Source organism: Corella eumyota, chromosome 6 (assembly GCF_963082875.1).
Source record: "Corella eumyota chromosome 6, kaCorEumy4.1, whole genome shotgun sequence".
In the NCBI taxonomy this organism is placed as follows: domain Eukaryota; kingdom Metazoa; phylum Chordata; class Ascidiacea; order Phlebobranchia; family Corellidae; genus Corella; species Corella eumyota.
The window spans coordinates 3,240,191-3,261,491 of NC_137495.1; the positions used below are offsets into that span (position 1 = coordinate 3,240,191).

The following is a 21,301-nucleotide window of genomic DNA, read 5'->3' on the forward strand; positions in this document are numbered from 1 at the left end:
GTCGATTCTGTTTTATTACATAGCGTGTTTACAGCCAAACAGGAACAACCTTACTCCAAAAGCCTTCATCGAGCGACGGGTACTAATTTTGGGAAAAATTAAAGAAGTTGCTCGTCAATATCTTATATCTAATCAAGTGGTCAGAATTGAAGTAGTACAGCACTGGGTTGTACTTTTGATGAAAAATGTCAAAACCGATATCCAAAATCTATCTCCCGTTGACGGAAATTACGTTGATGAATGCGATCGTTTAATCAATGAAACAAATTGCTTTGCTTCTGGTCAAAATTATGAGAATGTTGATTCGGTACCGAGTACCAGCGGAACTCAACTATAAGTTTCTTTTATTTCATTTAGAGTTTAAAATATCTATATTGAATTTTAGATCAGCATATTATCAATTTTGTTTTTACAAATCCTTTTTTGATCAAGTTGCCATAAATTATGCACTTATTATTCTATGTAAATCTTTAGTTAATTAAAAAAAAATTTATTGAAAGATGTATGTTTTAACTTTAGCTTAAGCGTCTTTGCTTCTTAAATTAGGTTTTGATTGATGTTTGTTGGCGTTGTTAAGTGTTATTTTAAACACCAAATAAATTTGCTTTTGCTGGAGTTAAATCGGTAGCTCCCAAGAAGAGTTCTGTTTTTAAAAAAAAAACTTTGGTTTTACAAAAAACTTTTTTATTTGTTATTACGACATATGATTGCGATACGCATAATTTTGTTTTTCGTTGCACAAACGTTGCATTGAAGTCTCCAAACGGAGGTAGAACTGAAAATTTCCCCCGTTTGTTTCTATTTACTTTCGCTTTAGTCGCGTCCATTAGCTATTTCATCATCGACAAATGTACATATTGCATAAGATTTGCAGACACAGTGTCTTTATTGTTTTTTTTTGTTTATGTTTAAAGCACTTTTTATTTTTATATTTTGTATCGTCGATCCGACCCTGTTTAGGCTTTACAACAAATGGTATTTCGATCTTTGCACGCGATATTACAAGTTTGTTGGTTTAACCGAATCAAAAATAAGTTTCGTTTTTGATTTTAACTTAGCCTATGCTATTTATTAATGTTGCAACAAGCAAACAAAACACATGAGTAAATAGACAAAAAGAAAGAAGTTTTTTATACCCACGTATTTACTTGCTTATTGGTTTATATTATTGACATATCCAAGAAACCTAATTAGAAGGTGCTAAAGTCTAGTAAAACTTAGTGAACATTACTCGTATCCGGCAGTTAAAAGAACAGTTGTTTTTTGACAAGTTTAAAATAGGCTACTAAAATGCCCCCTGCCAATCCTGAAGCTAGACAGCCCTCAGTTAGCGAACCTACAACAAGTACGTAAAAAAACAATTAAATAAACATAAATTAATAAAAAAATGTGATCTTAAGTATAACCTCTACCAAATTTAACAGACGAAGAGATTAATCAAGCTAACACCAGCCAACTTAATGAAAGTGGAAAACTACTTGACCTTGTTTGTTTTAATGGTCAGTATGTTGATTGTTTATTAGCAACTTATAGGTATTTTAGAATGTTGCACAATGCCAATAAACTACACGATAATTATAAAAAAATAACGCGCCTTTTTGACAATAATTTTATTTTAAACGTAGATGACATGATGAAAGCAAGGGTAGAACAAAATAACGATGGAATACACCACTTGGCTTTAACCCTTTCGTTATATCCAGCCGAGGTTCAAACTATACCCAACCTAATTACCTTATTATTGTCGTTTGTAACGAAGGGCTCTTATGGAAATGCGATTGTGTTATCTGAAAGGCTCTTTAAAGCTATAGAGAAACATTCGTCGTTGCCCGCCAGGGCAATACAAACGGTTGCTAGGGATTTAAATAAACTACCAGACAGAAAATATCTTGAGTCGATTCTGTTTTATTACATAGCGTGTTTACAACTCAACAGCAAAAAAATTACTCTAAATGCCTTTAACGAGCGACGGGTACTAATTTTGGGCAGAATTAAAGAAGTTGCTCGTCAATATCTTATATCTAATCAAGTGGTCGGAATTGAAGTAGTACATCACTGGGTTGTACCTTTGATGGAAAATGTCAGAACCGAAATTCAAAATCTATCTCCCGTTGGTGAAAATTACGTTAATAGATGCAATCGTTTAATCAACGAAACAAATTGCTTTGCTTCTGATCAAAATTATGAGAACGTTTATTCGGTACCGAGTACTAGCGGAACCTAACTATAAGTTTCTTTTAAATCATTTAGAGTTTAAAATTTTTATATTGAATTTTAGATCAGCATATTATCAATTTTGTTTTTACAAATTCTTTTTTCTGGTGCCTTTTTTTAATCAATAAACTTTTCAAAGCTTTTTGTTGATTTTGTTCTTAGAGTTAAGTGGTAAAGTTATAGTTGTAATGCTTTGTTTATTGACCTTGTTTTAACTGTTTAAATATTGAAGGTTACTTTTTGATCAAGTTGCCATAAATTATGCACTTATTATTCTATGCAAATCTTTAGTTAATTAAAAAAAAATTTATTGAAAGATGTATGTTTTATATTTAGCTTAAGCGTCTTTGCTTTTTAAAGTAGCCAACTAATTTAAAGAAATTCAAAAATCAGGGAAAATATAATTTAAACTTTTAATATGGTTTACAAATTGCAAATATACAAATAATATAGATTAAAAACAGTATACTCCTGCTAAAATATTAAAATAATTAATGAGAATTAAGCAGAAGAACTAACTAACTATATTTCTACTTGAAAATCATAATCAAAAATAAATATTGTACAACAGTGAAACCACAATTAAAAGAGTAAAATTTAAGCACTGAATGACTAAATTATTGCTAGAACTTGTTGTACTGATTGGGGCTATCGTGGTAGTTGTTGGCAATAAAGTTGTAGGCGTTGTGGCTGTTAGATTTGTTGTTACTGGCGTTGTTGTTGTTGTTGTTTTTGGCCTTGTTGTTGTCGCTGGCGTTGTGGTTTTTGGCGTTGTGGCTGTTAAAGTTGTTGTTGGCTTTGTTGTTGTTGTTACTGTCGTTGTTGTTGTTGCTGGCGTTGTGGTTGTTGTTTGTGTTGTAGTTGTTTGCGTTGAATCTGTGGCATTTTCTGTCACTATTAAAATGATATAACTTAGTAAGGATTAATATATAAAATTACAAACAGACATGGTTTTTCTTTACCTATTATGTTTTGAATCCATTCTACATATTCTGACACTCGAGTATACACCCCTGGTGCTTCTGCTTGAGCACAACCAACCCCAAAACTTGTCACACCTTGTAGAATGTAATTTTGTTGACTGTCCAAGCAAGCTAATGGACCACCACTGTCACCTTGGCACGAATCAACACCACCTTGGTGGTACCTATTTATTTGTACGAAAACAAATATAAACCAAATTGTATTTTACATATACTTTCTGCATTGTTATTTTTTTATTAGTTAAATTTCTTACCCAGCACAAACTTCAGTAGCAAGAGGAATATCTCTGCCTGAAATTAAAACTGAATACCACGCTTTACATTGGGAGTTACTCACGATAGGAACTGTTGCTTGTTGTAATACCTCCGAGATCGCACCATCCTCTATTCAAACACAATTTTACTGTTTTATTCGATACAAGTACACGTTTTTTTGTCAGGTTTGTTTATTACCGGTCGTTGTTCCCCATCCAGATATTGTACAATTAATTCCTGCAGAAATGTTTTGTCCAGACTGGGGTAAAGGGATCGGTTGTACCGATGACGTCATTACAATTGGTGACGTAAGTTGAATCAAACTGATATCGTTTTGTAGTAGGTTTGCATTGTAATCTAGAAATTTACATAATTTGAGATTATTTTGGAAAATAGAAAGTTTTAGTACTAACTGGAAATATAATGTTGTTTTAACTTTTGAGATAAATTCGTATTATTTACCTGGATGATTTTCTATTCTTGAAGCTAGATACAAGTTAGCTTGACTCCTGTCGCTTATTGCATTTATTCCAAGGTGGATTTGAATCTGAGTTAAATCTGTACTGTAAATTATAAGATATTTAAGTGTTTAAAATTATAAAGCGCCCGTTGTAATATATATATAAACACTATAAACATAATAGCTTTCATATTTTTTTTTGTGTATTAAAAATTTAGATTGTTTGAAACTAATATATTATTCTTTTATTTAAAAAATTTAAAACCTACACTGGGAATGTACAATGAGCAGCTGTGACCAGCCAATATTCGTTCAAAATTGAACAACCACATAGACTTCCAGTTCCATCGTCATTAAAATGTAAGAATAAACCCTGGTAGGGGTAATCACCTAATTGTGCTGGGTTTCCGCCCACAATTCGACTTTCTCCGCTTTTTGAAATATCCACAACTACACAAAACAAAAAAAGTTGCAATTTTTAGGAAAGTTAAAAGAAAAGTTTGCATTAACCTGGCAACAAATTACCAAGTTGTTCAATTGAAATGATATTTTTTCCATTGCTAATCTGAAACAGAAATCCAGCTAAAATTATTCCCAAAAGTTTCATATTCGTACTTGTAAAATAAACTGCAAATCAAAAAATTAACTTGAAATTTCAATCAACTATTTTTACTTACTATGCTTTGTTGTTTGAAATCTAAGGTATTTATATAGCTAGGTTTTTTATCTTTTGAATAATAATAAATGGTAAAAAAATTACTAATTTTAGAAAGTCATTAATGTTTATGAGATGGTTAAACTCATTGTTCAAACAAATTTTTTTCTCCTACTGGGCAATAGTATTTTGATTAAATAATCACGGGGTAGATATTTTGTAGATTGAGTACCTAGTTAAATAGTGTTGACACCACTCTATCACGACGAGCATTATAGTAAATTTGAAGAAAAAAAGATGTATTTTAGGAAAAGGGTTATAGTTCGGAGAACTTCGTGTTTATAAAGTTTTTTTTTATTATTTTTGATGTAAAAAGCTAAAAACAATTCACGGAACTAACTTTAAATACTTTCGTATTGCGCAAACTTTCGTACGGAACTAACTTTAAATACTTTCGTATGGCGCAATTTTTTCATGCATTGACGTAATGTTTATCAAAACATTTTATTCGTTGTTATTTTCTAAGTTTTTGTTATAAACCACACATTCATGTTCTGTTTTTGATTCTTGATCTGTTATAAAACAGATTGCTTGGGATAACTTTTTCTTTTAAATAACATTGATATACTTTCTTTTTTGAATTTCTAAGATTTAATTTTTTTATGAATTATAAAATATTTTTTATGCAAAAATTATTATTTGTATTAAAGTTTGTTTATGATTACATTATTAAAATTCTTTTTTGGCTTCTGTATGAGTAAAATTTCCAAAAACCCGATATTGAACAATCAAGATAAAATATTTTTACAAAAAAATGTGTTAAATTTAATAGTGATAAAATAACTTCTTTTGGGCAAGCGTTTCAAGCATTGTAGTACATTTTCCTTATCTTTTTTTAATACTTGTGTTAAAATTAATTATTAACCAGTATCACACAGTAGCATTTTAACAGCTATAAAGCATTTTTATGTTGCATTTTTTAATAACTTTAACAAAAGCTTTTAATGTTTTTTTTACTACGATGAAGCGAATGCTATTTAAATTTGTGATAATCATTTATTTACAGTTAAATTTTAGCAAATAGATAATATTATTACCTTTACACTTACGTAAAACATATAAGAAAATCTAATTATTTACAAAATTAAATAATTGAATAACACTCTGTGATTTAATCTTTAGTTGACTTAAAGCAATTATTAAAGAATCAATTTTGTTTCTACGATAAGGCAAATTAGAGATAATGCAATTGTGCAAATTATTGAGTTAAAATTAAGTAATTTGTTTGCTTTTGAAGTCGTTTTTATTGGTGGATTTGTTGGAGGTCCTCCGCCACTGCCCCCACCTTTTAAATAACAAGCTAGTTTATTAAAAGTTGGTTAGTTATTATCATATAGACTGTAAATATTATTTTAAAAGATATTAACCAAGTCTATCATTTGTGTTAACAATACATTTACCAATTGTATTTTGAATCCAGTTCACATACTCTGACACTCGAGTATACACTCCTGGTGCTTCTGCTTGAGCACAACCAATCGCAAAACTAGTCACACCTTGTAGAACGTAATTTTGTTGACTGTCCAAGCAAGCTAATGGGCCACCAATGTCACCATGGCAAAAACTAACACCACCTTCAGCGTATCTGTTTGTAAATAAATCAACAAATGTACATTTGTTCTGTAAAATTTCAATTTGTCTAAATTTTTTACCCAGCACAAACTTCAGTGTCTAGTGGAATAACTCTGCTTGGAACTAGAACCTTATACTAACTTCTACATTGGAAGTTACTCACGATAGGAACTGTCGCATGTTGTAATACATTTAAAATGTTGTTATCATCTTCTGTTTTAACATAATCATACATCGTAGTAAGTGTGTTAAGTCAATTAAGTAATAATTTTATGTCAGGTTTGTTTATTACCGGTTGTTGATCCCCATCCAGATACTGTACAATAAGTTCCCGCAGAAACGTCTTGTCCATGTTGGGGTAAAGAAATCGGTCGCACCAATAACGACATTACAATGCGTATAGTAAGTTGAATCAAACTGATGTCGTTTTGTCTCGTGTTATGAATATAATCTAGAATTTTATTTGTGTTTTAGTACTGGAAATATAATGTTGCTTTACCTTCTAAGATAATTTCACGTTAGTTACCTGGATGGTTTTCCATTCTTGAAACAAGATACAAATTATTTATACTTCTGTCTCTTACATCAATTATTCCAAGATGGATATTAATTTGGTTTAAATGTGTACTGTATCAATACAAGTTATTTAAATGTTTTAAATTGAAATAATAGACTTCATATAAAATAATTGTCGTTTTATTTATAGACCGTGTATTGTTTATGGCCTTAATACTTATTTCATTATTAAAGCTTAATTTAAACCTACGCCAGTGATGTACAAAAAGCAGAAGTGACAATCCAATATTCGTTCAGAACTGAACATCCGCATAACACTAACCTTCCATCGTTTCTAAACCGTAAGAATAAACACTGCCAAGGGTAATCACCTAACCGTGCAGGGTTACCGCCCACAATGCGACTTTCTCCGCTTTTTGAAAGACCCACAACTACATAAAACAAAACATTTTTTACCAATAGTTGTATTCAAAACCTGCAACTTTTTCGAAAAGTTTAAAAAACGTTCGCATTAACCTGACAACAAATTACCAAGTTGTTCATTTGGAATCTTATGTTTCCCATTAACAATCTGAAATAGAAATCCAGCTAAAATCAATCCAACGAGTTTCATATTCGTACTTGTATGATAAAAATGCAAATTAGAAAAACGATGCAGTTTCAAGTAATTCTTTCAACATACTATATTTTGTTGTTAAATTTGAAGGTATTTCTATGATCTATTTTTTTTATCTTTTAAATGATAAAAAATGTTATTGAAATTTCTTTTTTTGAAACCAATGAATGTTTATGAGATAGTTGAACTTGTTATTCAAACATAATTTTTAAAGCTTGATAATTTTTTTGCTCTTAAATAGTTTTACTTTATTTATTTGCGTAAAAATTTCGTACATTAACTGCGGGTTCAAATAACGTTACATCACTTTATCACGACGAGCATTGTAGTAATTGTAAAGAAAAAATGTACGAGTTTTAGGGTGTAGGTCATAGCCTTAATAATCACGCGTTTATATGTTTTTTTTAATATTTCGATTGTAAAAATCTTTTTTTATATAGAGCTAGCTATAAAAGCTTTTGTATGGTGCAATTATTTATTGCATTACCGGAATGTTTATTATAATTTAATTAAAGGGCGTTGTCTTCTAGTTTTTTGTTATTATCCATTAGTTTATGTTTATTAGCTTACTTCAAAGTATTTAGCATATAGCGCTAAATAATTTTGTTTAGTCTAATTTTTTATTAAATTGAACTATGAAATGTTGTATATTAAAAGCATGAGGATATGTTGTTATGTTTTATTAATCAAAAAATACACAACATAGATTAGATGCCAAATACTAAATGAAAATTTTGATGGACATTGGTATTATTCAAGAATGTTATTTAAATTTCTGATAATCATTTATTTACAGATAAATTTTAGCAAATAGATAATATTATTACATTTAAATTTACGTAAAACGGATGGCATTTAAGGGGTAGGTATTACTAGCGTATAAAAAAAAATCGAATTATTTACAAAATTAAATAAATTAATAACACTCTGTGATTTGATCTTTAGTTGATTTAAAACAATTATAAGAGAATAAATTTTGTTTCTACGATAAGGCAAATTAGAGATAATGCAATTGTGCAAATTATTGAGTTAAAATTAGGTAATTTGTTAGCTTTTGAAGTCGTTTTTATTGGTGGATTTGTTGGAGGTCCTCCACCACTGCCTTCATCTTTTTAATAACAAGCGGGTTATTAATAGTTGGTTAGTTGTTTTCATATAGACTGTAGATGTTCAATCAAAAGATATTAAACCGGTTTATTACTCATGTTAACAATACATTTTACCTATTGTGTTTTGAATCCAATTCACATACTCTGACACTCGAGTGTACACTCCTGGTGCTTCTGCTTTGCCACATTCATCTCCAAAGCTAGTCACACCTTGTAGAACGTAATTTTGTTGATTGTTTAAGCAAGCCAATGGGCCACCATTATCACCATGGCATCTATCGATTCCACCTTCAGCATATCTGTTTGTAAATAAATCAACAAATGTACATTTGTTCTGTAAAATTTCAATTTGTCTAAATTTCTTACCCAGCACAAACTTCAGTGTCTAGTGGAATAATTCTGCTTGGAACTAGAACCTTATACCAACTTCTACATTGGGAGTTCCTTACGATAGGAACTGTCGCATGTTGTAATATCTCCGAAATAATTTCACTATCCTCTGTTTTAACATAATCACACATCGTAGTAAGTGTGTTAAGCCCAATAAGGATAAGTTTTTTTAATTTGGTTTTCACCTGTCGTTGTTCCCCACCCAGTTATTGTACATTTAATTCCTTCATGAACGTCTTGTCCGCGATTGGGTAAAGAAATTGGTTGCACAGATGACGTCATTTCAATGCGTGTCGTGAGTTGAATTAAACTGATGTCGTTTAGATTTATGTTTTTTTTATAATCTGGAAATTTATTTGTGTTTTAGTACTGGAAAATAATATTGCTTTACCTCCTAAAACAAATTATTATTAGTTACCTGGGTGGTTTTCCACTCTTGAAACAAAATACAAGTTATTTATACTTCTGTCGCTTACATCAATTATTCCAAGATGGATATTAATTTGGTTTGGATGTGTACTGTATCAATATCATTTGCTTAAATGTTTTAAATTTAAAAAACTTTGTGAATAAAATATAAACTTTAGATTTGGATGCAATAATCAAAATATTAGGCTTCATATATAAATTTTTGACCATTTAGATCGTTTATGGCCTTTATGTTATTTCATGAATAAGTTAATTTAAACCTACACTAGTGATGTACAAAAAGCAGAAGTGACAATCCAATATTCGTTCAGAATTGAACATCCGCATAACACTAACCTTCCATCGTTTCTAAACCGTAAGAATAAACACTGCCAAGGGTAATCACCTAACTGCGCAGGGTTACCGCCCACAATACGACTTTCTCCGCTTTTTAAAAGACCCACAACTACATAAAACAAAACATTTTTTACCAATAGTTGTATTCAAAAATGGAATTTTTTAGAAAAGTTTAAAAAACGTTCGCATTAACCTGGCAACAAACTACCAAGTTGTTCATTTGGAATCTTATGTTTCCCATTAACAATCTGAAAAAGAAATCCAGCTAAAATCAGTCCCAAGAGTTTCATTTCGTACTTGTATAATAAACTGTAAATTAAAAAATTAACTTAAATTTTCAATCAACTATTTTTACTTACTATGCTTTGTCGTTAAATTTTAAAGTATTTATATGATCACCTTTTCATCTTTTAAATGATAAAAATGTTGTTAAAATTACTTATTTTGAAAAGTATTTAATGTTTATGAGATAGTTGAACCTTTTATTCAAACAGAATTTTTAAAGCTCAGCATATTTTCTTGCTATTGGACATACTTTAATTTAATTTTAACTGCGCAAATTTTGTAGATTAACTACGGTTTTAAGTAGTGTTGACATCACTTTATCACGACAAGCCTTGTAGTAATCGTATAGAAAAGTGTACGTGTTTAAGGAAAGGGATCGAGGCCTTAGGAACCTTGCGTTTATACGTTTTTTTTATAATATTTCTATTGTAAAAAATAGTATTTATTATTATATAGAGCCAGCTATAACAGCTTTTATATGATGGAATTATTTATTGCTTTAACGTGTTTGTTAAAATTTAATCAGTGGGCGTTATCTTCTTAGTTTATGTTTATGAGCTTGCTTGAAAGTATTTAGTGAAACCGCTTAATAATTTTGTTTAGTCTAATTTTTTATTTAATTGAACTATGAAATGTTGTATACTAAACGCTTAAAAATATGTTGTTATGTTTTATTAATTATAAAATACACAACACAGATTAAATGCCAAATACTGAATAAAAATTTGATTTACATATTATTAAATGTTGTTTGCGTTCATTGGATAACAGTTTTTAAATTTAAACACGCGGTTGAATCGCTATATAACAAATTTTAAAAACATCAAATTTTAAAAACACAAAATTTAAAAAAACAACAACAAGGATTGAAAATAAAGCAAAAATTAAATTAGAGTCATTACAATCGCAGCAGCGTGATGACTAATTATTGATGGTGCTGATTTCGTCAATCGTACCAGCATTTTATGTGGCTGTCAAAAAACATATATCATTAACTTTTTGTTGGGATTTAATTATTAAGATATAAAATTTCATTGTTTAAATTCACCTATTTTGCCTTCAATCCAGTTCACAAAGTCTGACACTCGAGTATACACCCCTGGTGCTTGAGCTTGAGCACAACCAACCCCAAAGGTTGACACACCCTGTAGAACGTAATTTTGTTGACTATCCCAGCAAGCTAATGGGCCACCACCGTCACCTTGGCACGAACCAACACCACCTTGATTGTATCTGTTTATACGTGAAAAGATATTTACAATTACGTTTTGTTTTGTAAAATTAGTGTCTTTTTTGTAAAAAAATGTCTTACCCAGCACAAACTTCGGACGGAACTGGAACATCTCTACCTGAAACTAAAACTGAATACCAAGCTTTACATTGGGAGTTACTCACGATAGGAACTGTCGCGTGCTGTAGTACTTCTGAGATCGCACCACCATCTATTTAAAGAAAATTAAACAGTGTTGTAAGTGTTGTTTGTGCAAAATAAGTAAAAATTATTTTAAGGTTTGTTTGTTACCGGTTGTACTTCCCCATCCTGTTATTGTACAACCAACACCGGCAGGGATGTTGACTCCCTGACTGGGTAATAAAATAGGTTGTCGCGAAGAAGACCATACAATTGATGACGTAAGTTTAATTACACTGATGTCGTTTAGAATGAGGCCGGCATTGTAATCTAAATATTTCATATTTTATTAATGTTATTTTGTTTGTTGGAATAACTAAAAATTATATGTTTTTTATTGGGGTGTAAAATATTGTTGTTATTTACCTGGATGATTTTCTATTCTTGAAGCTAGATACAAGTTAGCTAGACTCCTGTCGCTTATTGCATTTATTCCAAGATGGATTTGGATCTGAGTTAAATCTATACTGTAATAATATAATTGTTAAAATTTTTAATATCTTGTAGAACTGCCCGATTCATTACCATAATATTATTTGTACTTCCGGAAGTCGTTTAAAAATGCGATATAAATAACATAACTGTTATTGCCGTATTTAATTAAATGTTTAGATTGTTTAAAACCAAAATATTATTCTTTAAATTAAAAGTTTAAAACCTACACTTCACTTGTACAGCGGGCAGTGGTGACCAGCCAATTTGCGTTCAGAATCGAACAACCACATACATTTGCGGTACCATCACCTAAAAATCGCAGATACAAACCCTGATAGGGGTAATCCCCCAACTGCGCTGAATTTCCGCCCACAATTCGACTTTCTCCGATTTTTGAAACATGTACAACTACGAAAAACAGAATTTTGTTGTTAATTGTTTTTTTTTTAGATAATTCAATAAAGGAACGTTTGTTTTTACCTGGCAGTGTAAGTTGATCAATTTGAATGAAGCTTTTTGCATTCGCAGTTTGAATCGCAAAGACAGCTAAAATCAGTCCCAGCAGCTTCATATTCGTACTTGTAGTATAAAACTTTTTGTTAAGAAAATGTAGTTTCAAGTTTGCTTGTTTTAACAAGTTATATTTTGTTGTTGAAAATCGAGGATATTTATAGATTCAAACGCTCGTTTAAAATTTGATTGACAATAAAATTTATTCTATAATAAAATCTATTTTAAGCTTAACGAGATAATCAAACGTGTTATTCAAAATCCATTTTCAAAGCTTTGCTTTGTTTTGGATTATTTTCGTGGTTTTCGTGTTCCTGTAACTTTTTGATCAAGTGTTTACTTCGTTAATGTTTTGTACATTAACTACCGAATTATATAACTTTATTATTTCTCTATCACGACGAACGTTGTTGTAAGTACATAAGAAAGATAAAGGAAAAATATGGGTGTTTTAAGAAAAGAGTTTTAGCACCAAAAACTTTGTGTTAATGATGTTGTTTTTAAAGTTATTTTGCAAAAACAGAAACGTTGTTATGGAAAATAAGGCTATAAATACTTTTAATGATGTAATTATAATACCTATAACAATATTATTATTTTTGAGAAATCTTTCGTTAATTTTAGTTTAAAGAGATAATCAACTGTGTTATTCAAACAGAATTTTCTAAGCTCAGCATTTTTCTTTGTCTCAGCACCGTTATTTGTCGATTAAATATGAACTGTGTAAATGTTTATTAGATTAAGTAGCGATTTTATTAATTTTCCGATAAATTCTTTTTTAATTTTGTTTTAAATATGTTTGTATGTTTGTGAAACACCATTTTTGTGTATACAACTAACCTCCACAACAAAATTAAAAACTTGTATTCATTTAGATCAGGGGTCGGCAACCTTTTTGCACTGCGGACCGAACTGCAATCTTTTTCGCGGACCGGCTTTAAAAAAAAACATTTTTTTTTTGCATTTTCGGGTGAAAAAATCAATCAGTTTAGCTAATAATGATATTTTAAAAGACGCAAATAAGTTTAAAGCAATTCATTTCTTTATCAAATCGCTAATAAACATTTTTAAATGTTTTTCTATGTTAAAATAAGCTTACAAAAAAGAAAAAAAACGTTTCTGTTTCAAAGCATTTAACCTGGAAAAGTATGTGGCCCGATAACGTACTGCTCATAACCTAGCAATGGCTCGGTGGTTGCCGATCTCTGATTAAGATATTATAATTGGCTTTATCAAGGACGTGTGTTTTATTATATAATTTCTTTTCATGTAAAAACATATTTGCTAAAAATAAAATGTTAATGCGTTACATTACCCAATGTCGGGTGTTCAATATTTGTAAGAAAATATCTGAAAGCTTAAGTTATGCGTTTCAATTTAGAAAAACTTTTTACGTAATTTTTCAATTTGTTTAAATTATTTATTTGTGCTTCAGGCCCAAATCCAGTCACACCCTATAAAATATAATTTTGTTGACTGTTCATTTTGATTTTTGTTACCATGGTATTAGGCTTTCTACTGTGTAAGTATCATGATTTGTTATGCACGGAAATCGACTTTATTATTTTTAACACCATAAGCTCAATTTTATATTTGTACAGGAGGTTTGACAAGGACATTTACATAACAAATTTATTTGTTAAAAATTTATTTATATATTTTTTTACATTATGTTTTCAACCCTTTTTTTAGAATAAAATGTTTGAAAATAAAGAATTTTATAGCTGCCTATATTTTGGTAAAACAAATTTTAAAAACATCAAATTTTAAAAACACAAAATTTAAAAAAACAACAACAAGGATTGAAAATAAAGCAAAAATTAAATTAGAGTCATTACAATCGCAGCAGCGTGATGACTAATTATTGATGGTGCTGATTTCGTCGATCGTACCAGGATTTTATGTGGCTGTCAAAAAATATATATATCATTAACTTTTTGTTGGGATTTAATTATTAAGATATAAAATTTCATTGTTTAAATTCACCTATTTTGCCTTCAATCCAGTTCACAAAGTCTGACACTCGAGTATACACCCCTGGTGCTTGAGCTTGAGCACAACCAACCCCAAAGGTTGACACACCCTGTAGAACGTAATTTTGTTGACTATCCCAGCAAGCTAATGGGCCACCACCGTCACCTTGGCACGAACCAACACCACCTTGATTGTACCTGTTTATACGTGGAAAAATATTTACAATTACGTTTTGTTTTGTGAAGTTAGTGACCATTTTTTGTAAAAAAATGTCTTACCCAGCACAAACTTCGGACGGAACTGGAACATCTCTACCTGAAACTAAAACTGAATACCAAGCTTTACATTGGGAGTTACTCACGATAGGAACTGTCGCGTGCTGTAGTACTTCTGAAATCGCACCACCATCTATTTAAAGAAAATTAAACAGTGTTGTAAGTGTTTTATGTGCAAAAAAAGTAAAAAAATATTTTAAGGTTTGTTTGTTACCGGTTGTACTTCCCCATCCTGTTATTGTACAACCAACACCGGCAGGTATGTTGACTCCCTGACTGGGTAATAAAATAGGTTGTCGCGAAGAAGACCATACAATTGATGACGTAAGTTTAATTACACTGATGTCGTTTAGAATGAGGCCGGCATTGTAATCTAAATATTTCATATTTTATTAATGTTATTTTGTTTGTTGGAATAACTAAAAATTATATGTTTTTTATTGGGGTGTAAAATATTGTTGTTATTTACCTGGATGATTTTCTATTCTTGAAGCTAGATACAAGTTAGCTAGACTCCTGTCGCTTATTGCATTTATTCCAAGATGGATTTGGACCTGAGTTAAATCTATACTGTAATAATATAATTGTTAAAATTTTTAATATCTTGTAGAACTGCCCGATTCATTACCATAATATTATTTGTACTTCCGGAAGTCGTTTAAAAATGCGATATAAATAACATAACTGTTATTTCCTTATTTAATTAAATATTTAGATTGTTTGAAAACAAAATATTATTCTTTAAATTAAAAGTTTAAAACCTACACTTCACTTGTACAGCGGGCAGTGGTGACCAGCCAATTTGCGTTCAGAATCGAACAACCACATACATTTGCGGTACCATCACCTAAAAATCGCAGATACAAACCCTGATAGGGGTAATCCCCCAACTGCGCTGAATTTCCGCCCACGATTCGACTTTCTCCGATTTTTGAAACATGTACAACTACGAAAAACAGAATTTTGTTGTTAATTGTTGTTTTTATTACGATTAGTTTTTTAAATAATTTAATAACGAAACGTTTGTAATTACCTGGCAGTGTAAGTTGATCAATTTGAATGAAGCTTTTTGCGTTCGCAGTTTGAATCGCAAAGACAGCTAAAATCAGTCCCAGCAGCTTCATATTCGTACTTGTAGTATAAAACTTTTTGTTAAGAAAATGTAGTTTCAAGTTTGCTTGTTTTAACAAGTTATATTTTGTTGTTGAAAATCGAGGATATTTATAGATTCAAACGCTCGTTTAAAATTTGATTGGCAATAAAATTTATTCTATAATAAAATCTATTTTAAGCTTAACGAGATAATCAAACGTGTTATTCAAAATCCATTTTCAAAGCTTTGCTTTGTTTTGGATTATTTTCGTGGTTTTCGTGTTCCTGTAACTTTTTGATCAAGTGTTTACTTCGTTAATGTTTTGTACATTAACTACCGAATTATATAACTTTATTATTTCTCTATCACGACGAACGCTGTTGTAAGTACATAAGAAAGATAAAGGAAAATATGGGTGTTTTAAGAAAAGAGTTTTAGCACCAAAAACTTTGTGTTAATGATGTTGTTTTTTATAGTTATTTTGCAAAAACAGAAACGTTGTTATGAAAAATAAGGCTGTAAATACTTTTAATGATGTAATTATAATACCTATAACAAAATTATTATTTTTGAGAAATTCTTCGTTAATTTTATTTAAAGTTTAAAGAGATAATCAACTGTGTTATTCAAACAGAGTGTTCAAAGCTCAGCATTGTTATTTGTCGATTAAATATGAACTGTGTTTATTAGTTTAAGTAGCGATTTTATTAATTTTCTAATAAATTTTTTTTTAATTTTGTTTTAAATATGTTTGTATGTTTGTGAAACAACATTTTTGTGTATACAACTAACCTCCACAACAAAATTAAAAACTTGTATTCATTTAGATCAGGGGTCGGCAACCTTTTTGCACTGCGGACCGATTTAAAACTAAAATCTTTTTCGCGGACCGGCTTTAAAAAAAACAATTTTTTTTACATTTTCGGGTGAAAGAAATCAATCAGCTAATAATGATGTTTTAAGAGACGCAAATAAATTTAAAGCAATTCATTTCTTTATCAAATCGCTAATAAACATTTTTAAATTTTTCTATGTCAAAATAAGCTTACAAATAAAAAAAAACTCGTTTCTGTTTCAAAGCATTTAACCTGGCAAAAGTATGCGACCCGATAACGTACTGCTCATGAACTGGCACCGGCCCGGTGATGGCCGACCTCTGATTTAGATGTTATAATTGGGTTTATCAAGGATGTGTGTTTTATTATATAATTTCTTTTCATATAAAAATATAATTGCTAAAATGTTAATTCTTTACATTTATTACCCAAGGTGTTCAATATTTGTAAGAAAATATCTGAAAGCTTAAGTTATGCGTTTCAATTTGGAAAAACATTTTTACGTAATTTTTCAATTTGTTTAAATTATTTATTTGTGCTTCAGGCCTAAAACAAGTCACACCCTATAGAATGTGATTTTGTTGACTGTTCATTCTGATTTTTGTTACCATGGTATTAGGCTTTCTACTGTGTATAAGCATCATGATTTGTTATGTACGGAAATCGACTTTATTATTTTTAACACCATAAGCTCAATTTTATATTTGTACAGGAGGTTTGACAAGGAAATTTACATAACAAATGTATTTGTTAAAGATTTATTTATATACTTTTTACATAATATTTCAACCCTTTTTTTAGAATAAAATGTTTGAAAATAAAGAATTTTATAGCTGCCTATATTTTGGTAAAACAGAAGACAGGTGTATTAAAACAGTGTTTTTATTGTTTAAAGAACGTTATTTATATATATTAGAAAAATCAATTTAATTAACGTATAAGTACAGTGGCAATCAAAATATTGATAATTAAAAATTCTGGGTACATGCCCAAATGGTTGCTAGTGTTTGTTGTTGTAATTATGTTAGTTGTCTCTGTAGAGGAAATTTTCTCTGTAGTTTTCGCGTATGTTGATATTCTTTCTGTAGTAGCATATTTTGTAGGCATCATGTTTGTAAGATTTCCGCCTGCTCGGCTTGTTTCTGTACGTATTGATTTTGTAGAAATTAAAGTTGCAGTGGTCGAAGGTAAAGCTACAATTTTTTGATTATAAAATATGTATAAGAAAATCTAATTACCTAGAAAATTAAATAAATTAATAACACTCTGTAATTTGATCTTTAGTTGATTTAAAGAAACTATTAAAGAAGAAATTTTGTTTCTACGATAAGGCAAATTAATGATAATGCAATTGTGCAAATTATTGAGTTAGAATTAAATAATTTGTTAGCTTTTGAAGTCGTTGTTATTGGTGGATTTGTCGGAGTTATTTCGTTACCACTGCCCTCATCTTTTAAATTACAATATTTAGGTTAAGTTTTTAACACATTTGTGAAACAAATACACTGTCTTATCAAATATCACATAAACCCTAATTCCAACTAAAATTTATAAAGGCCTAAGCTAGTTTAACCTTAACTTTTACTATACCGTTGTTACATGTAAATTGCTGCGTATAAGGTAAATTAGAATATGGTTTGGCCTGCTCTATATACATATTATACAAGTCATTAACTTGTGTTAACAATGTATACACTTACCTATTATATTATCAATCCAATCTACATACTCCGACACTCGTGTGTAAACGCCAGGCTGTTCAAAGTTAGCACAGCCTATTCCAAAACTAGTCACACCTTGTAGAATATAAGTTTGTTGGTCGTTCAAGCAAGCCAATGGGCCACCACTATCACCCTGACATGTGTCAACACCACCTTGCTGGTACCTGTTTTTTTAAATTTGTGTATTTATAACGAAAACGTTTTTCATGTGAGAAAATTTATACATTTTTTTGGGATATATCTTTATCCTCGATATGGAAAAGTTGAATGCGCGACCTAAACATAGAGTAACAACTGTTACTCCGACCCAGTCTCGAGTTGCCTTTAGCAGTTTGGATATTATGGATTATAATTGCCCGATAATTATGCTGCTGATTATGTGCTGGCTCAGCAGGAGTTCATACCGTTTATAGCGCCTTACTTAAGGGCGCTACAGCATGAGAGCAGTGGGGATTAAACCCACGACCTCATGGTGGTGTAGCAAGTATTCTAATCAAAGTGTTTGTTTTACTTTAGTTTTACAAACTTGCCAATAACATGTTTGTATTGATTGGAATTTTTTGTTGAGAGTTGAGAATATGATTTTGTAATGCTAGGTCAAAGATAACTTTAAAAGTTTGTTTACCATAAATAACGCTTACCCTGCACACATTTGCGAATCGTAGGGAAAACTGAATCCTAGATCAGGAAAATACCAATCCTCGCACTGAGCGTTACTTACAATAGGAACTGTCGCTTTAAGTAAAACATCTGACGTGGATCCATCTACAAAACAAATTTTTTTATTAAAGTTTTATATTATAATAATTTTTGATATAGTGAAGCCGACTCCACAGCCCAAATTTTAAGTAGCCTTTGCCACCCTACCCTTCAGTTTTCATAGTCTTTAATCTAAGAAAAATAGTTTAAGCGAAATGATATTTGTACTTGAACCTTTAGCTGATTAAACAAATACAAGTAGTGCGATAATATTAATTAAAACTGGACTTTTACCACTAGTTGTTGTTCCCCATCCAGATATAATACATTCTGTATTTACTGCCACGTTTTGTCCTTGTTGGGGTAAGGAGATGGGTTTAACTGCTGACGTCATAACAATTTGTGACGTCAGCTCGAGCAAGCTAATATCGTTTGCTAGATCTACTGAATTAAAATCTAAAAAATATCATACAAGTTAATTTATCATAAAAAAAATGTTCTAGTTATACTTTAAAAAACCTATCTCAAGTTATGTTTTAAACATCTTTTCGATGTTTGTTTGAAAAAGGCAACTTAGAATCGTTATTTAATTTACTTGGATGGTCGACAATCCTTGAAACCGTGTACAAGTCTCCAATTATTCTTCTGGTCGATATTCGATTTATACCAAGATATATTTCAACTTGGCGTAAATCGACGCTATAGAGTTAAAAAGTAAACACTTAGATTAAATTGGGGATTTTTATAACATGTTTTAACGTTAGTTATTAACATTTACAATCGTTTGTTTTATGCTAGTATAAACTTCCTGTATTATGTTTAATAAGTTATCATATAAAACTTGAAAAGTGTTTTTTTGTTGGCATTTATCATTGATTTAAAACACTTACCCTTCTGTACAATGAGCGGCAGTGACCAGCCAAAAATCGTTTAAAATTGAGCATCCACATAAACTCGCCGTTCCATCGCCAAAAAATTGTAAAAATAGACCTTGGTAGGGATAATCACCCAACTGAGCTTCACTTCCTCCTACAATGCGACCTTCTCCTTCATGAGAGTTTACTAGACAAAAAAATTTCTATATAAAATCTTTAAGAAATTGTAAGGTCATTTAACATACGATTAATTATAATGCTTGGCGATACATTATGTTGAACACTATTTATAAAATGTTGTTGATTTTTTTGAGGTTTTTTAATTTAAATATAATATATAAAATAATATCGTAAAGTGTTTAGTCTTACCAGTCAATAATTCATCCAGATTTTTAATATCGATTAAAAATTTTCCAGTAACACTTTGTAGAAGAAACACGCTTATGAGTAAAACAATTTTGTACATTTTATCAAAAACAGACGCAAAAAAATAAAACTTTATTTTTCTAATTTAATATAATAAAACTTTAAACTCTGGACAAACAAATGTAAAAGTGATTAACTTACTATTGCCTTTAGTAAATTGCTTTATATATATACACAACTTGAACTGTCTTTAATTTTGTCTTTGTTAACTAAAATCTGTTGCTTGACCAAATGTTTTTAAAGACTGGTTAAAAATATGTTTTTAACAAATGAAAAGTTGTGAAATGATTTAAAACAAGTCAATATTGTATCAGGTTGATTATTCATTTAATATTGGCTTACTCTTAGTGTAAATCAGATCGCATTGTCTTTTACAGCCAAGCCTATTTCTCTTAACTTTAAATCTATTGATCAAGGGTTCACTATTCGCTGTACAAAAAAAAACTTTCCATTACCCCTCAAACAAAGTAACAAAATCAACATGGAAAAGTTCCTATACAATGACATTGGGAATTTTTGTTCAATAACAATATTACAGTAACTGTTGTTTCTAGTTAAAAAAAAATTTAAAAAAAATTCCATTACTTCTCACGTGAGATTTTATTTGAATTGAATTATAATGTTTGTTTGAAAAAGGCAGTAAATTTTTACTATTTTTTATTGCCACAGGTAAGCCTTGATATAACTAAAAAGAAATATAAAAAAGAGTAATGTTTGCCAGTCAATATCGTTTTCCTAACACTTTTGGTCAAAAATGGTTTTTAAAAATTTCCGTTTTAATTTTATTGGTTTGTTCATATTACTTGCTTAAATATATATTTTTTAATTTTATCATACCCCGTCATATTAGTTAAACACGTAGGTATGTTTGTCTAATTTTTTTAAATCCGATATACTTGCTTTGCTCTCCTACGTTGCATAGACTACTAAATACTACGAATTTCTTTTTTAAAAGCTAATAAAAATTAGGTCTAACTTAAATTAGTAAAAATTTATGTAACTAACTATAACTTAAACAATATGTATTAAACTATATTTTGATAGGCTATAGAAATCTATCACGATTACCTATGTGCAATGTCCGTAAATATTGACGTTGCTATTCTTGGTAATTCTACTGTGTCAACAATAAATGACTAACCCAAATAACGTTTTACATAAATTTT

At 30.0% G+C, this 21,301-nt stretch overlaps 4 protein-coding genes across 4 annotated transcripts; all 4 read right to left on the reverse strand.

The window, feature by feature from the left end:
* Positions 1-2,837: 2,837 nt before the first annotated feature.
* On the reverse strand, positions 2,838-6,434 carry LOC145755394 (transmembrane protease serine 9-like). Its single transcript, XM_082571619.1, has 9 exons — positions 6,363-6,434; positions 6,028-6,247; positions 4,423-4,539; positions 4,182-4,362; positions 3,915-4,015; positions 3,651-3,809; positions 3,452-3,581; positions 3,158-3,361; positions 2,838-3,108 (listed from the first exon to the last, which is right to left on the reverse strand). Exons 1-9 carry the CDS (start codon positions 6,432-6,434, stop codon positions 2,838-2,840), a joined length of 1,455 nt encoding a protein of 484 aa, XP_082427745.1.
* Positions 6,435-6,474: 40 nt separating this feature from the next.
* Positions 6,475-9,885, reverse strand: LOC145755395 (serine protease 33-like). Its single transcript, XM_082571620.1, has 10 exons — positions 9,789-9,885; positions 9,524-9,704; positions 9,249-9,349; positions 9,016-9,174; positions 8,807-8,939; positions 8,555-8,739; positions 7,232-7,303; positions 6,966-7,146; positions 6,726-6,826; positions 6,475-6,650 (listed from the first exon to the last, which is right to left on the reverse strand). Exons 1-10 carry the CDS (start codon positions 9,883-9,885, stop codon positions 6,475-6,477), a joined length of 1,386 nt encoding a protein of 461 aa, XP_082427746.1.
* A 762-nt stretch (positions 9,886-10,647) lies between these two features.
* LOC145755255 (trypsin-1-like) lies at positions 10,648-12,340 on the reverse strand. The gene is made up of 7 exons (XM_082571479.1): positions 12,207-12,340; positions 11,954-12,134; positions 11,658-11,758; positions 11,403-11,561; positions 11,193-11,322; positions 10,929-11,113; positions 10,648-10,851 (listed from the first exon to the last, which is right to left on the reverse strand). The coding sequence occupies exons 1-7, from the start codon at positions 12,295-12,297 to the stop codon at positions 10,844-10,846; spliced, it is 855 nt and encodes a 284-aa protein (XP_082427605.1). The 5' UTR covers positions 12,298-12,340; the 3' UTR covers positions 10,648-10,843.
* A 1,663-nt stretch (positions 12,341-14,003) lies between these two features.
* On the reverse strand, positions 14,004-20,311 carry LOC145755397 (transmembrane protease serine 9-like). Its single transcript, XM_082571622.1, has 14 exons — positions 20,079-20,311; positions 19,725-19,896; positions 19,430-19,533; positions 19,129-19,290; positions 18,777-18,900; positions 18,115-18,299; positions 17,350-17,607; positions 15,519-15,662; positions 15,251-15,431; positions 14,955-15,055; positions 14,700-14,858; positions 14,489-14,618; positions 14,223-14,407; positions 14,004-14,143 (listed from the first exon to the last, which is right to left on the reverse strand). Exons 1-14 carry the CDS (start codon positions 20,173-20,175, stop codon positions 14,136-14,138), a joined length of 2,010 nt encoding a protein of 669 aa, XP_082427748.1. The 5' UTR covers positions 20,176-20,311; the 3' UTR covers positions 14,004-14,135.
* Positions 20,312-21,301: the final 990 nt, after the last annotated feature.